Genomic DNA, 13,065 nt, shown 5'->3' with positions numbered 1-13,065 from the left:
GTGAGGGCAAAGGTGAGAGGAGAAGGGATTTCCCATCCACCTTCCGTGGGGGCGAAGGTGAGAGGATTCAGAGCGTGCTATCAGGGGACAAAAGGTAGAAGGAGGCCAGGTGCTGGTGGCTCACGCCTGTAATCCTACTCAGGAGGCTGAGATCTGAGGATCGTGGTTCAAAGCCAGAAAACCGGAAGTGGCACCGTGGCTCGAGTGGTGGAGTGCTTGCTTCAAGCTGAAGAGCTCAAGGACAAGGCCGGGGCCCAGAGTTCAAGCCCCCACAAGTGAGGGCAAAGAACAGAAGTAGAAGGGGAAGGGGACTGGGACCACAGAAAAACCCCTGGCTATGTGGGACCACAACAAGCCATTGCTGCATGAGTCCCCACACAGATGCCCCAAGTGTGGCCCCCTCCATCCGCTTACTCCTGGCTCCTTTTACACAGCATCATGGCCTAGAGGTGGGGGGGGGGTGCTACCTCCCGCCCCCACCCCACTCCTCATCCTTCTGGAAGGGCTGTGGAGGTGGAACAGAGAGTCTGGCCAGGGCACAGAAGGGCCTTCAGAGCTGCCTTCTAACTCCTACAGCTGCCCAGCCCACAAGGTCCAAAGAAGTGCCAGTCTAATGGACATCTGCGGCTGTCCTTGGTGCTCTGCTGCTGAGGGCTGGGAGCTGCATCCAGGGGCTGGAGCCAAGGGATGAGTAGTGTCAGTGGGTGCAAGTTATTGCCACCTGCCAGCCATCCCTCTTCTCCTTTACAGATGGCTGTCCTGTTGGGTGGAGGGTGGAGCTGGGGCTGGAAGCCCAGTCTTCAGACAAAGCAAACTTTTACTACCAGGAAAAATAAATAAAAAACAAAACACCACCTCAAAGCCACCAAACACTCTCATCTGGCTCTCTGTGACACCAGAAGCTTTGCAGGCAGCAGTCCCAGGACACACAGCACTGGCCTCATGCAAGACAAGACAGGACCTGGGTTGGGAGGTGGGTTCTGTACAAGGGTCAGGAAGAGAGAGTGAGAGCACCGCAGCTGCCCAGGGGTGGCTGGCGACTGCAGCAGGACCAGGAGATGCAGGAGGTCTGGGGGAAGAAAGGGGTCCAGGAGGAGGGGCCGGGCCAGCTGCTCCTCTGGGAGACGGGAGGGTCACGTGCTCATAGGGTGAAGAGGATCAGGAGCTGGGCAGTCAATAAATAATTGTTCACTGGGGCTGGGATGGTGTCAGGGAGCCTCTAACCAGCCAGCAGCAGAGGAGTGTGCAGGTCTGGGAGCATCGGAGGCCACCTCCTCTGCCCCTGGTAGGTGGAGAAAGGTCAAGGGTGGCCTCCTGGGCCACCCCTGGGGTCTTGGAGCAGCTGGAGGACCGCGGCTCTCCATTCCTATCATTCCAGCTCAGGCCAGGCCCAGGGGTGAGGGTGGGAATGAAGGTGGGGGGGCCCCAGGCACCTTCTGAATCAAACAACAGGATGCCAACAGGTGGGCTGCTCACACTGGCACCAGGACGTATGAGTTGCTACCACAGCTGCGGGGGACGTAACGAAGACCTTCCACCATCTCCCCCGCCATCTTGCGGGGGCAGCCCTGAAGGCTCTGGTAAGCAAACATGGCCACCCCCAAACAGAAGAGGAGACCAAGGAAGGCCAGCAGCCCCACCGCCTGCCTCCGGGTGGCTGCCTGCGAGTCGGGGACAGGAGTCATCAGGACACTGAGCCTCTGGGGGTCTGCTGTGGCATGGATGGGCTCCTCAGCCTTGGGGGACCAGCTACCAGAAGCCACTGGTTCCCTGCTGGGGGCCCCTTCAGAGGAGAGGGAGTTCACAGAAGGATGAGCCATACTACCAGGCACCCAGTCCTGGGAAACACTGGTGTAAGCTGGAGCAGGACCCATCTCTTCAGGTTCCAGAGAGTTCTCCGGGCTGGGGCTCTGTTCCTGGACCCATACTGGTTGGCCTACAGACCCAACATTCTCCTCTGGGGCTAGCTGTGAAATGGTGGGGGTCTGGATGGAGGAGGCCTGAGTGGAGGGGGCCTGGGTGGAAAGGGCCTGCAAGGAGGGGGTTTCAACCCGGAGGCCAGAGCCCTGCCACTCCATGGTAGTAGACATGGAACCTGCACTGGAAATCTCAGTGCCCTCAGGCCTGCCTATAGGCTCTCCATCGTAAGCCTTGGACGTTGGGGGCTGCCAGGTCCTCAAGGATGTAGTCACTTCTACCAGCAGCTCTGGGGATGTCCCTGTGGGTCTCCAGGCCTCCTGGGAAGAAGCAGTCAGCTCGGAACTCTTGCTCTCCCCGGTGGCGGCGGCAGCAGCCTCTGCCATGGCAGGCTGGGGAGGTCCCCTGGAGGTGGGGGTGGTCCCCAGCTTCACCACACCGATTTGCTTCTCAAATGTACCACCATTCTGACTCAGTGTAGCCGCTCTCTCGTCCAGTTGCTTCATCACTTTTTGGACCCACTGCTCCTCTGGGTTAGCACAGAAGTGTCTGTGTTCTATTGTCTCCAAGCTACAAGGAAAGAGGACAGGGATCAATGATGCCCAGAAACCAGAAAGCCTGGCTGAAGTGGTATGGGGCCTAGGACAGACATTGTGCACATAAGCAGACCTAGCTGGAATCTCAACCCCACTTACTAGATATAAAGCTTGGACCACTCAGCTTCTGAGGCCTGAGGCCTCACCTGAAACATGGAGTCAGGCTTGTCTACCTTGGGAGACCTGTCACCCCAGAAGAACTAGGACAGAGGTATTCTCAGGAGGAAGAACTCTGTCTCACTTCCTCCTCCTCTTCTTCTTCTTCTTCTTCTTTTTTTAATTTTTTGTTGTTTTTTTTGGGGGGGGCCGGTCATGGGGCCTGAACTCTGGGCTTGGGCGCTGTCCCTCAGCTCTTCAGCTCAAGGCGAGCGTTCTATCACTTGAGCCACAGCACCACTTCCGGCTTTTTTCTTTTTGCTTATGTGGTGCTGAGGAATTGAACCCAGGGCCTCAGGCATGCAAGGCAAGCACTCTACCACTGAGCTACCTTCCCAGTCCATACTATGCAGCCACATCTTGAAGGAAAGTTTCTTTTTTTGGGGGGGGGGGGGTCCAGTCGTGGGGCCTGAACTCTGGGCCTGGGCGCTGTCCCTCAGCTCTTCAGTTCAAGGCTAGCACTCTACCACTTGAGCCACAGCGCCACTTCCAGCTTTTTTCTTTTTGCTTATGTGGTGCTGAGGAATCAAACCCAGGGCCTCATGCATGTAAGGCAAGCGCTCTACTACTGATCCACCATCCCAGCCCTTCTTCTTCTTCTTCTTCTTCCTTCTTCTTCTTTTCACTGGTCATGGAGCTTGAACTCAACACCTAGGCACTATCCCTCAGCTCTTCAGCTCAAGGCAAGAGCTTTACCACTTTGAGCCACTTGTCTCATGGACAAGTCTTGTGGACTTCCCTGCCCAGGCTGGCTTTGAACCAAGACCCTCAAATCTCAGCCTCCTGAGTAGCTAGGATTACAGGTGTGGGCCACCAGCACATGGCTAGGACCCTGTTGAAGGCCAAGAAAGTTCCAGACAAATAGAGACTGCCAGTCACCCTACTTCTGTGTTGTTAAAAATAGTAATAATACAAGCTGGTTGCTGGTGGCTTACGCCTGTAATGCTAGCTATATGGGAGGCTGGGATCAGAGGATCCTAGTTCAAAGCCCACCCAGGGCAGGACAGTCTGTGAGATTTTTATCTCCACTTACCCACACAAAAGCCAGAAGTAGAGCTATTGCTCAAGTGGTAGATCACTAGCCTCAAGAAAAGTGCCCAGCCCCTGAGTTCGAGCCCCAGTGCCAGCACAAAATTAATCATAATCATAATCAGTATTAATGGCACTATTGTTGCCATTGTGCCAGGGGTTTCCGATTGGGAGCAGATGACACAGATGTTCTCTGACATCAGGTATAGACAGGTGGGCTCTGCAGTGGGAACTCCTCACTCTAGAAGTTTACATCACTAAGTCCTGTGCCCAGCTCTCCTCCCTGATTCAGGGCTACAACCATCCTCTGGACCCCCAAGCCTCCCCTCCCAGTGTGTGCCCTGAGCTAAAGCCCCATATCTGGCGGCCCCATTGGGATCTTGAATGTGTGGCTGGCTCACCCCTGAGGCTATACCAGAGAGCTGGATGAGCCCCACCGTCTATGCCACAGCCTGAAAGGTAGTTGGGCCCCATTTTACAGATGGGCAAATCAAGGTGGAATGTGCCTGGCCCCTGGATACTAGGAAGCCAGAGAAGTCCAGGAAGCCAGGGTGGCCCTGAAGATCCCTTTGGGGCGGTAGGGGGGAACCATGTTGCCCCTTCCCCACTTCCCAGGTCTCCTCCACCTGGAAGACAGCCAGTATTTGGGGGCATCTGGTAGAAGCAATCCTTGGTGGGCGAGCAGAGAGATAAGGCAGGAGCAGGCTCCATACCTGTTAGAAACTACACGAGTAAGGAGAGGACATGCTGGGCTAGATGCAAAGGGCCAAAGGCCACTTCCTGCTGCCAGACTTGGCTGGCCCAGATTGCTCTAGGGCCCAGAGTCAGTCCCGGTGAAGGATCTCAGGACTAGGGGATGGGGGCAGTGATCCCAAGATACCTCAAGAGGAACAAGGGGCCAAGATGATCAGGATTCTCTAGCAGCCAAAAGAAAATGGCTAAGCAATTTGTGCACGTGTGTGTGTGCATGCGTGTGCACGCGCGTGTGCGCATGTGCTGAGGCTTGAACTCAGCGTCTTGTGCTTTCCCTTAGCTGTTTTGCGTAAAGCTGGCTTTCTACCACTTGAGCCACAGTTCCACTTCTGGTTTTTTTGGGGTGGTTAATTGGAGCTAAGAGTCTCATAGACTTTCCTGCCTGGGGCTGGCTTTGAACTGCAATCCTCAGATCTGAGCCTCCTGAGTAGCTAAGATTATAGGCATGAGCCATCTGCATCAAGCTACAAAAATGGCTCAGCTTGATCTGGCCCCAAAGCCTCCTAAGGCTCTGTGTCCTGGCCTGTCACATGGCACTGGTGATCTCAGCCACTTGGCCCTGCCAAGTATTCGAGTGACATTAGCTCGGGGCTGGGAAGGTGGCTCAGTGGTAGAGCGCTTGCCTTGCCTTGCATTGGCTCCTCCACTGTCCCAGCTCCCCATGTCATGGAGAAGGAAATCACCTGTAGAAGGCAGGCAGTGTAATCAGGGGCCAGGACCTGTGCGGTAAGACCCATGCTTTGCTTCCCCATCCCTCAGGGATCTAGTGGGATGGGGGTGGGGCTCAACCCAGTAGGAATTACCACTGTCAGTAGCTGCTCCAGGCCAATAAACTGGGCCATTTAGGAAGCCATCTATCACCTCCGTCTGCGGCACAGAGACTGGGGTCAGTGATGTGGCCGTGGGGCCGGGAGCAAGGGCAGCACATGGAGAGGCCTTTGGTGGGGAGCCCAGGGTGAGGCAGGCAGGGGTGAAGAGACTGCTGGGGGCCGGGGGGGCCGGGGTACCTACATGATGGCACGCTTGCCGCACGACTCCTGGTTCCACCAGTACCGGCTGAGTAATTTCACTGGGATCTTGGAGGTCATCCTGTGGCACATGATGCTGCACTTCGTGACACCCTGATGCTGTCCTGTATCCACAGAGGTCTCTGGTCAGCAGGGTTGTCCAGGGGCATTTGGTTTCCATTGTCCCCACCATTACCACCCAAGACAGAGCTGCATACCTTAAACAACTCTCCTCCTCCTCCTCCTCCTCCTCCTCCTCCTCCTCCTCCTCCTCCTCCTCCTCCCCCCCCCCCCCTCCTCCTCCTCCTCCTCCTCCTCCTCCTCCTCCTCCTCCTCCTCCTCCTCCTCCTCCTCTCAAGCAGGCTGGACCTCTAGTTCCTGTAACACGCAATTACTCTATACACTCTCATGGAGGCTGAGGGACTGGTGAAGAGGAGTTTTATTTATAAAACTTATTTTATCTGGTGTACAGGACGTGTCTAATTTTTTTAAATGAGGCTGTGATTGCTGGCCATACAACTAGCAAGTGAGGGACAGGCTCTCCTATGAGGCTGCTCCATGGCCCTGCCCATCCCCCTTGCTCTGCCTTTAGCTGGGTAAAGTCACCGGCTTAGCCTTGGCCCCGTGTGTGAACTACACCTCTCCTTCCCGTGTGTGAACTATACCTCTCCTTCTTGGGCAGCTTCATGTTCATGGCTCCCAGACCTTTATCCATCCCAACACATTTCCCATGCCCAGGCTATGTGATGTGAGCACACACCAACAAACACGCTGGCACGTACATGCACCCAACCCAGCACGAGTGCACACGTGCACACACAGCCAAGTAATATGCTTCATTAAATAGGTTAAGTACAGCCACCACGTGAGGGCGGGGCTTCTGCCGGATGCATGCCTCATGAAGAAGTGGTACTTGTAAGCCAGACACCAGTGGTCCTCTCGAGTGCTATTCTAGCCACATGGCAGACTGAGAATGGGAGGATCATGGTGACAGCCAGTCCAGGCAGAAAAGTCTATCAGACTTTTTCTCCCAGCAACTCCCGGAAGTCTAAAATGGGAGGATCAGGATCCAGGCACTTCCCAGACAGGAAGTGACATCTTATCTCAAAAATAACCAGGGAAGCCAGGCAACAGTGAATGGCTTATGCCTACAATCCTAGCTACTCTGGAGGAGGAATGTGAGATTCTTGAGGAAGAATGGCAGAATGGGATGAGCAGGGCATGCAGATGGCTGAGGACCAAGTGAACCAATGGGAAACACAGGACAGGACAAAATAGAACAGAGATGAAGGTGAAAGGACCCAATTATTTCACATAAACATTTGATGTAGTTTGCATTCTATTTCTATCCCATTTCTGTCTCTCCTGCTACTCAAACCCCTCCAGCACGCCGACAGCACACTGCATGTGTGCTGTGTACACACTGTGTGTGCGCTGGAGGCTCAGGGAAGATGGGTCCAAAAAAAAAAGAGAGAGAGAGAGAGAGAAAGAGCTTGAGTTTGGTCAGGTTTCTAGAAGGGTTTGCAAACATCCAGAATCCAGGCCTGTGAGGAAGACATAGGAAGATTTAAGTAGCCTCAGACCTTACCTGAAAAATAGCTTAAAGTAAAACAAGGCTGGGGGTGTGGCTGAGTAAAAACCCTGAGTTCAAAATCCAGTACCATCAAATAGTTAAATACCCACAAAACAATAAAACTAGGCAAAGAGCCAATCCCCACCCCTAATCTTTCTCTCTCCCAGGAATCTGCCACCTCCTCTTCTCATAACTCCCTGTTGTCACTGCCCGCCTCATCTTGTGGGAAGGATTTTTAGGGCTATAGGTCTGGGCTGGGTCCTCAAGGGGCTATAACTCTCATTCCTGGGAGAGAAGGAAGGTTGTTTCTGAGGAGCCTGATATGAAGTCACAGATCCTGTTTCCTCTGGGTTCTCAGAATGGCCCAGCTGCAGCCTTCCTGGGTCCTGGGGATGGAGCCAGGTGGGCGGCCACCACTGCCGGTCTGGCAAGGGTCTCCCTGGGGGAAGCCCCAGGACAAATAGCCCTGAGCAACCTGAAACACAGGAGAAGGGAGGCTGTGTAGTGGGTGAGAGGAGGCCCCCAGAGTTGAAAGGCCACTGCCCACCGGCAGGGCTGTAAAGAGCCAGCCACAAAGGCACTTGGGGCCCTGAGCCCCCCATCTTCTACCCCAATGCTCTTGGCTGAGCTCAGGGCTTGGTCCTACTAGGGAGGCTTTGTACAAACCCAGGGAGGCCTTTCCCTTCCTGGGGCCAAGGTTTGTTTTTCTATAAAGGGAGATGAGGCCTCCAGCCCGCCAGTCATCTGCTCTCAAATGAGCATCCGAAGAACAGCAGGGACCTCGTCTGTCTCGGTGTCAGTTTTTTCTAGCATCAAGCACACAAAGTATGTACTCAATAAATGTTCAGAAAATAAAGTCTTGTCTCAGTCCACTCATCTCTCCTTTATGCTCTGACCCATTTACCCATCCATCCATCTGTCCATCCATGCACCTAGCTGCTCATCCATCTAGCTACCTGCCATATCTCCATCATCCATCCATCTACTATCTCTCCATCTTCCATCCATCTATCCATCATCTCTCTACCCATTTGCTTCTCCACCCACCCATCCATTTCTCCATCCACCCCTCCCTCTTTCCATTTGTTCCTCCCTCCCTTCACCCTATCCACTCATCCATTCATCCACCATCTCTCCATCATCCATCCCTGTACCACCTCTCCATCATCTATTTACCCATTCACTCTCTCTCCATTATTCTTCAGCCACCCATCTGCCATATATCATTCATTCATCCTTTTCTCCCCTTTTCCCTTTACTCCTCCTTCTTTCCTCCATCCCATCCACCAATCTACCTACCCCTTTGTCCTCTCCTGTCAATCTCCTGCTCACCCTGTGTACATACCTATCTCCTCTCACTGCCTCATTCTCATCCATCCACCTACCCACTCCAGTCACCCGCCTGGCATCTGTCCATCTTCTCCTACCATTCATCTCCCACAAGCTCATTCATCAATCATCCATCCACCCACCCACCCACCCACCCATCCATTCATCTATCCATCCATCCATCCATCCATCCACCCATCCATCCATCCATCCATCCACCCACCCACCCATCCATCCATCCACCCATCCATCCACCCACCCACCCATCCATCCATCCACCCACCCACCCATCCATCCATCCATCCACCCATCCATCCATCCATCCACCCATCCATCCATCCATCCATCCATCCATCCATCCACCCATCCACTCACCCATCAACCCACCCACCCACCCATCCATCCATCCATCCATCCATCCATCCATCCATCCATCCATCCATCCATCCATCCATCCATCCATCCATCCACCCATCCATCCACCCACCCACCCATCCATCCATCCACCCACCCATCCATCCATCTATCCATCCATCCATCCATCCATCCATCCATCCATCCATCCATCCACCCATCCATCCACCCACCCACCCATCCATCCATCCACCCACCCATCCATCCATCTATCCATCCACCCATCCATCCATCCATCTATCATGGCTCATGAGCACATGCTGAAATACTTCCCAGTCCACACAGACTCTTGTCTCAAACGCTGATCTCTTCCTGAGCAGGTGCTGGGGCTAGGTTGATAGCAAGCACCTCAGTCCCCATTAATGCCAGGACTGCCCTTCATCCAGTCAGCCACACGCTGCTTCCTGCTTCTGGCCCGGCCCTGTGCTGGGTGCTGTGAGGCCCAGGGACATGAACAAGGCCTGTCTCTGCGCTCTGTAGGCTCCCAGCCCTACAGGCAGGTAAAACACACCAAGCAAGGCTTAGAGCTTGGGGGCGGAGGTACACCTACTTGCATCAAGCCCTGTGTCCATCACATGCACATCTGCTCTTATAAATTCCCAATTGCTCTGCAAAAGGAGTATTGTTATCTCTTTTATTTGTTGGGAGGGGGTGCATAAGCTAAGAATCAGAGAAGTTAAGCCACTTGTTCTAGGCCACACAGCTACTAGAGGCAGAACTGTTTCCACCCAGGACCTAGAGATACCAGCATTGCCACAGATACCTGGCAGAAACAGCACATTCTTGAACATACTACAATCATCCTGGGGTAGGGGTGGGAGTCACGAAGGAGAGACTAGAGAGGAGCCAATGTAAGAGATAAGGCAAGGCTTGCTGGTGTGCTTTGTAGGCTGGCCCCAGGACAGCTAAGAGGCTGAGAGCCACTGGGTTTGGAGGTTCTGCATCGTGGTTAGCAGTGTCTGGCTCTACCCACTAGATACCAGGAGTACCTCCGAACTGCAAACAGTGAGAGCTTTGGAAGAACCAAAAATGTCTCCAAAAACTGTCAAATAGGAGGGTCAAAGTTACCCACTGAGGACCCGCTCTGGCGTTCACCTTCCTCTCCTCCTCTCCCCTCTCCCCTCCCCACTCTCGCCCTTCACTCTTTTGATGATCTTCTCTTCTAAGGACCCAAGGCTTCACTGAGTGCAGTGTCCCTCTTCTCCTCTGGAATTTCAGCACCTCAAGAGCCAGGACTTTTGTCCCCTTCGTTCCCTGGGGGGTGGCCCTGGCCCCCAGAGGTGTGCTTGTCAGGCATCTAACACATCATCACCAAATGGATGGGCAGAATGCATTATGGAAATGCGTTGGGACACAGAAACCTTAAGCAACAGAGGAGCAGCGGACAGCTTATTGACATTGGATGGGGGCCTGCATCTGACATCTAAATGTATCCTCTCCTCCCCCCTCCTCCCCCACCGTGAGCAGTGGCGAAGGCTCTAACAGCTGAGAACAGATTTTTTCTTTTCTTTTTCTTGCCGGGACTTGAGTGGGAGTAAATGCGTCAGTGCTGGGGAGAAAAATTCCCTGCTTTGACTTGCATCCGCAGGTTTGTTATATAAAGCGCGGAGCGGCTGCCTGACACAGCTCTGCAGACCCACATTTGGGGCTGACGCAGCGGCCTTGAAGCTGCCCCCCCCCCCCCCCCCCCCCCCCCCCCCCCCGGGAGGAGCTCAGACCGGACCTGGCAAGATGTCTGGTTTTGCTGGAGAAGAAACTGAGGCTCAGGAAGGTTGGCATGATGCTCCATCTCTCAGCAAAACCACGACAGGAATCTGAGGGGCTCAGGCTTGAAGACACCCTAGACTAGAATCCTCCTCTGTCCCCCAATTACCCTCATAGACACAGTAGCCTCCTCACCAGACAGGCAGTAGCTGTACATATGTCCCACACAGTATGTGGGACCAGAGAGGGACACACAGCTGCTCAGGGACACCACAGCAAGGTACTGGCAAAGCACTCTCAATTTGACACCCACACCCATTTCCCAGTGCTCACTGTCCCCAAACACTTCAAGCCTCAGGGCTCAAGCTCAGGTATTGGGGCCCAAGCAGCAGTTTGCTTCCAACCCCTACCCCTCACTCCCCACCTCCTCCCACTCCCTTTTGCTCTGGTGGTTCTGCTCCCATGGAGATATCCTGGAGTCTGGGACTTGTTCTCATTCTCCTAGACTGGCTGTGCATGCTCAGGCAAAGTGCCACCTTCTCTGAGCATCCACCTCCTGGATGAGCTGCCCCAGTGGTGGTGGGGAGGGGGAGGTCCCACAGAAATGGTGACAACGGAGAAGCCTTGCTCTCCTCTGCTTCAAGACCTCTCCTGGTCTACCGGTTAGCTGTGCCTTTTCAGGCCTGTGTCTAAACCTCTCTGGGTTTCCAGAGATGGCTACACCTTGCTCTCCCAGGTCCTCACCTACAGAAAGCAAGTGACTATAGATGAAAGCCTTCCCTACACTGGCACGGGAGGAGGAGGAGGAGATGGCAGAGACCCGACCAGTGCAGACCAGCGCAGCCATGACAAGCCCCATCCCAAACTGCAGTGACCTTGACCTTCATAGTCCTGACTCCCCTTCTCCTGGGAGCCTTGACATCCAGGACAGGAGAGAGTCCTCAGCGCCCCGGGGCTGGAGCCAAGGCGACCCTGGCGGGAAGACCCAGCCCGCTGTGGCCAGGGTCTCCCACCTCCTCCCCACGGAGCGCCTCCCAGGCCTCCCAGCCTCTCCACGTCCGCAGCCCCGCGCCCCGCGCCCCGCGCCCCGCGCCCCGCACACCCTCCCCCGCCCCAGCCCGGGCCGTCCTGCAGCCACCGGCTCTCAGGCCGCCGCAGGGCAGCGGCTGGAGGGGAAATCTCTCCAAGGTGAGCGGTGCTGCACCCCACGCAGTCCTTCCCCTTCCCCAGCAGCGCCCCCCCCCCGCCCCGTGTGTGAGGTCTGGGGTCCCCAGGTGGGGCCTGGGGGTTCCCTGGTGTCAGGCCTGGGGGACCCCTGGTGTCGGGCGTGGGAGGGTGGCGGTGTCGGGGCTGGGGGGGCCCTGGTGTCGGGCGTGGGGGGTCCCCGATGTCAGGCCTGGGGGGGTCCCTGATGTCGGGCGTGGGGGGGTCCCCGATGTCGGGCGTGGGGGGTCCCCGATGTCGGGCCTGGGGGGTCTCCGATGTCGGGCCTGGGGGGGGGTGTCCCTGGTGTCGGCCGTGGGGGGTGGCGGTGTCGGGGCTGTGAGGTCCTTGGTGTCAGGCCTGGGGTCCCCGATGTCGGGGCTGGGGTCCCCGATGTCGGGGCTGGGGGGTCCCTGGTGTCGGGCGTGGGGTCTCCGATGTCGGGGCTGGGGGGTCCCTGGTGTCGGGCGTGGGGTCCCCGATGTCGGGGCTGGGGGGTCCCTGATGTCGGGCGTGGGGGGTCCCCGATGTCGGGCGTGGGGGGTCCCCGATGTCGGGCCTGGGGGGTCTCCGATGTCGGGCCTGGGGGGGGGGTCCCTGGTGTCGGGCCTGGGGGGTGGCGGTGTCGAGGGTGTCGGGGCCGGGGTACCCGGCGTGGGGTCCGGGGTCCCCGGCGTGGGGCCCGGGCCCGCTCCCCTCCTGGCCCCTGCCCCAGGCCTCACTCACCAGCCAGCAGCGCGGTCAGATGGCACAGCGCGGCCAGGCGCAGCAGCCAGGGCAGCGGGCTGGGAGCCATGGCGGAGGGTGGGCGCGGGTCGGCGCGGGCGCCGGGGCAGGCGAGCGGGCGCGGGTCGGAGCGCAGGGCTGTCCCTCCGCCGCCCAGCTCCGTCGCTTTTTATAATGGGGCTCGGCTGCCTCCGCCTCCGGCCCCCGCGGGCGAGGGCGGCGGGAGGGAGCGCGGGGCGCAGCGGCGCTGGATTCCCGGGGACGTTGCCAAGGAACCGGCGGCTCGCCGCGCTCCGCCGCCGCCGCCGCCCGCTGCAGAGGCGGCGCCCGCTCGGGCCCGGCTCCCGCGCCCGCCCCGGCCCGGCCCCGCACCCGCCCCGGCCCGGCCCCCGCCCTGCCAGCCTGCGATGTCCCGGTTCAAAGCGCCGAGTCTCCTCCCGGGTGCACCCCCCGGGGGGCTGGCCCTGCCCCCATCCTACGTGGAGGACCGGCCGGTGCGCCCCCCACCCCTCCCCAAGCCAGGCCTGACAAGCTTCCCGCCCCCTTTACTCCATGAGGGAGCCCCAACTTTCACCCCTAAGCTCCAAACTGAGCTTGCCGGGCACCTGGCTCATGGCTGCACTCTGAGCCAGCGCCAGGCAGGGACCTGTGTGCTGGG

At 57.1% G+C, this 13,065-nt stretch overlaps 1 protein-coding gene across 1 annotated transcript; it reads right to left on the bottom strand.

Annotated features, from left to right (window-relative positions):
• Positions 1-214: 214 nt before the first annotated feature.
• On the bottom strand, positions 215-12,632 carry Cx3cl1 (C-X3-C motif chemokine ligand 1). Its single transcript, XM_042689938.1, has 3 exons — positions 12,408-12,632; positions 5,463-5,583; positions 215-2,487 (listed from the first exon to the last, which is right to left on the bottom strand). The coding sequence occupies exons 1-3, from the start codon at positions 12,475-12,477 to the stop codon at positions 1,473-1,475; spliced, it is 1,206 nt and encodes a 401-aa protein (XP_042545872.1). The 5' UTR covers positions 12,478-12,632; the 3' UTR covers positions 215-1,472.
• Positions 12,633-13,065: the final 433 nt, after the last annotated feature.

Source organism: Dipodomys spectabilis, unplaced genomic scaffold, assembly GCF_019054845.1.
Source record: "Dipodomys spectabilis isolate Male_0828 unplaced genomic scaffold, ASM1905484v1 ptg000130l, whole genome shotgun sequence".
NCBI classification, from domain to species: domain Eukaryota; kingdom Metazoa; phylum Chordata; class Mammalia; order Rodentia; family Heteromyidae; genus Dipodomys; species Dipodomys spectabilis.
Note: the sequence above shows the minus strand (reverse complement) of the source record. Positions and strands in the feature narration are given on the sequence as shown.